The following is a 3,077-nucleotide window of genomic DNA, read 5'->3' as shown; positions in this document are numbered from 1 at the left end:
ACTGCAAGGTCAGCCATTCAAACTCACCAGCTGCTACTCAGAAACACTATACAGGGTTGCTATGAATCCAAACTGACTCAATGGCGCTTCAAAACAACAATGGTTTTATAGCAATTCTGTTTAGCTTACCCTCACATAGTGTTCAACTGAGTTTTTAAAATCCAATTTATAATTAATTATGTGTTTCTTTCTCTGGACTCTTACTGTCCTCACCTCTACCTATATTTCACTTAGTTCATCAAAAGTAGTTTAGGGAGCAAGTTTTCAACTCTTCGCGGCTTCACATCTACTCCAAAGGTGGTAAGAAGTGTTGGTGTTGTGCCTGAGTGATTCGGACTGTATCCCTTGGCGACCAGTACCATGAACATTGACACAACTTCTGCCGAATCCTCCAACCATGATACTCAGAAATCAGATAGGAAGAGCAAGGATTTCAAGGAGATTGCCAAATACTTCTCTGAAGAAGACTCGGAAGAGATGGGAGACTTTGAGATACAGACTTTGACAAAAAGAAGCTTTGATGTGATGGCTAATCTAGGTCTGAACACTTCCAACCCATCTTTCATGAATACTGATATACGGACCCCCAAGATGGATGACTCTGATGAAGAAGAGGACCTGGAAGAACCGCCTCAGATGGCTTTCAGTGCGCAACTGATCAAACTCTGGAAGTTTATATGGGACCCTCACATTGAAAAGATGAAGTCCAAGAAGACATCACAAAATGAAAATTTTCTAAAAGCAATGCCAGGGACAGCAGGCTTGATGAAAATGCCTGGCGCAGAACAGCCTAAGGAAGAGCCAACATCCGTAGAACCCATGAAAAAGGAGACTAACATCTGGTCTCATAGGCTGCATGAAAGAAAGTATCATGTCGTGTATGAAGAGATCAGCAAAACCGATGAAGACGACTAACTCTGGTACCTTTGTGGGCATCTTCCAGTTTTTCCCGAGTACCAGTGTGGCCTTGAGAGATCCTTCTGATTCTGTCAACCACATCTTTAATTTATTCTATTGCAGTTACAATTAATAAACATTTATGAGCATTTGAAAAAAAAAAATTAGTTTAGTACTTTTGATGATATTTCCTACAATCCCTTTATCTTAGATTTCTGCTGTTGTTTAATGTTGGTTCGGTTCAGACTCATCTCATAGTGGCCCTATACAATAGAGTAGAACTAGCTCATAGGGTTTTCTAGCTTGGTCTTGTCTCCCATGGAGCTTCCGGTGGTTTTGAAGCACTGACTTTTGGCTTAGCAGCCAAGCATTTAGCCATGTCACTACCAGGACTCCTTTTTTTGTAAAGTTACTTGACAATAATTTCAATCTATTTTATCACCAAGATCTGGACCATATCTAAACTCTATACACATTGGTGGTAACTGCCAAAGTAAGTTTAGGACAGAGCACTACTAAATTTTGGGTCAGAGCACTTCTGTTTGCAGTAGAGCCTCTGTCAACCCATTTAGTTCCTCTCTCCAGAATTTCAAATTTATGGAATTTGTATTTAGAAAAGATATGATTCCTATAAATGATGATGTTATTTTCTCAGTCAATATAGATACATCACTCATCTACTAGTTTGTTATACTGTGGTGACTGTGTGTTGCTAGAATGCTGAAAGTTATGTGTTCAGTATTTCAAATACCAGTAGAATCATGCAAGTTTCAGCTCAGCTTCCAGACTTAAACAAACTAGAAAAAAGGAAAAGGCAGGCCATTTCTGTAAAATTGGCCATTGAAAACCTTATGAATAACAGTGGAACATTGTCTGATATAATGCTCGAACACTGTCTGATATTGTGCTGAAAGATCAGTTTCTTGGGTTGGAAGACACTCAACGTACATCTAGAGGAAACCTGCCTCATCAAAATAGAGTTATCTTTAATGACCTGGTTGGAGCAAAGGTTTTGAGACTTTGCACAGAAGATTTTGCATAACTCAAACTGAGAAGAGTGAGCTGCAAGCATCAATTAATAAATTAAATGTGAAAAATATAAAGTATGAATCTAGGAAAATTGGGAATCTCCTAAAATGAAATAGAACACATACAGATTGATAGCCTAGACATTAATGAGCTGAAATGGACTGATAATAGTAATTTTGAATCTGATAACACATATGGTTATCCTTGTCTGCTATGCCTGGAATGACAAGTCAAGTAGAAATGGCATCTCACTTATTGTTAAAAAGAATATTTCAAGATCTGTACTGAAGTACAATGTTGTCAGAGATAGCATGACATCAGTATGCCTACAAGGAAGACCAGTTATTATGATTACTATCCAAATGTACCCATAAAGCACTAATACCAAAGATGATGAAATTCAAATTTACCAACTTACTCAGTCTGAAATTATTCAAACATGAAATCAGTATACATTGATAATTATTGGTTATTGGAATGCAAAAGTTGGAAACAAAGATGAAGAATTAGCAGTTGGAAAATATGACCCTGGAGACAGCTATGATGTTAGAGGTCACATGACAGAATTTTGCAAAGCCAATGACTTATTCATTGAGATTACCTTTTCTCAACATCATAAATGGTGGCTATACACCTGGATCTCACCAGAAGAAATATATAGGAATAAAATGAACTACATATGTGAAAAGAGATGATAGTGAACCTCAGTATTATCAGTCAGAACAAGGTCAAAGACTGACTGCTTAACAGTCCATCAGTTTCTTATATACAAGGCTCACATTGAAGCTGAAGAAAATGAAAACAAGTCCATGAAAGCCAAAATACAACATTGAGTACATTTTACCTGCATTTACAGACCAATACAAGAATAGATTTAACACATTAAATACTAATGACTTAAAACCCTAAAAGTTGTGGGATTACATTCAAAACATAATAACTGAAGAAACCAAAAATGTAATGAAAAAGTCAGGAATAAGAGAAAATAGCAAAAATGCTAGAAGACACCGAAAATTACTCTATAATGTAATGTCACTAAAGCAAAAGAAAGAAATGATGAAATAAGAGAACTGAAGATTTTAAAGGGTACAATGAAAAGACAAAATAATGAATGAAGCGATGTGCAAGGATCTGAAATTAGAAAACCAAAA

At 36.5% G+C, this 3,077-nt stretch overlaps 1 protein-coding gene across 1 annotated transcript; it reads left to right on the top strand.

Moving 5' to 3' along the window:
* Positions 1–360: 360 nt before the first annotated feature.
* LOC102835302 (protein SSX4-like) lies at positions 361–915 on the top strand. The gene has a single exon (XM_006875552.1). The coding sequence runs from the start codon at positions 361–363 to the stop codon at positions 913–915; it is 555 nt and encodes a 184-aa protein (XP_006875614.1).
* Positions 916–3,077: the final 2,162 nt, after the last annotated feature.

This window comes from Chrysochloris asiatica, unplaced genomic scaffold (genome assembly GCF_000296735.1).
Source record: "Chrysochloris asiatica unplaced genomic scaffold, ChrAsi1.0 scaffold00332, whole genome shotgun sequence".
NCBI lineage: Eukaryota > Metazoa > Chordata > Mammalia > Afrosoricida > Chrysochloridae > Chrysochloris > Chrysochloris asiatica.
This window is presented reverse-complemented; position numbering and strand designations above follow the sequence as displayed.

Coding starts and splice junctions, on each gene's coding strand:
- LOC102835302 (XM_006875552.1), top strand. CDS start 361: ATGAACATTGACACAACTTCTGCCGAATCCTCCAACCATGATACTCAG.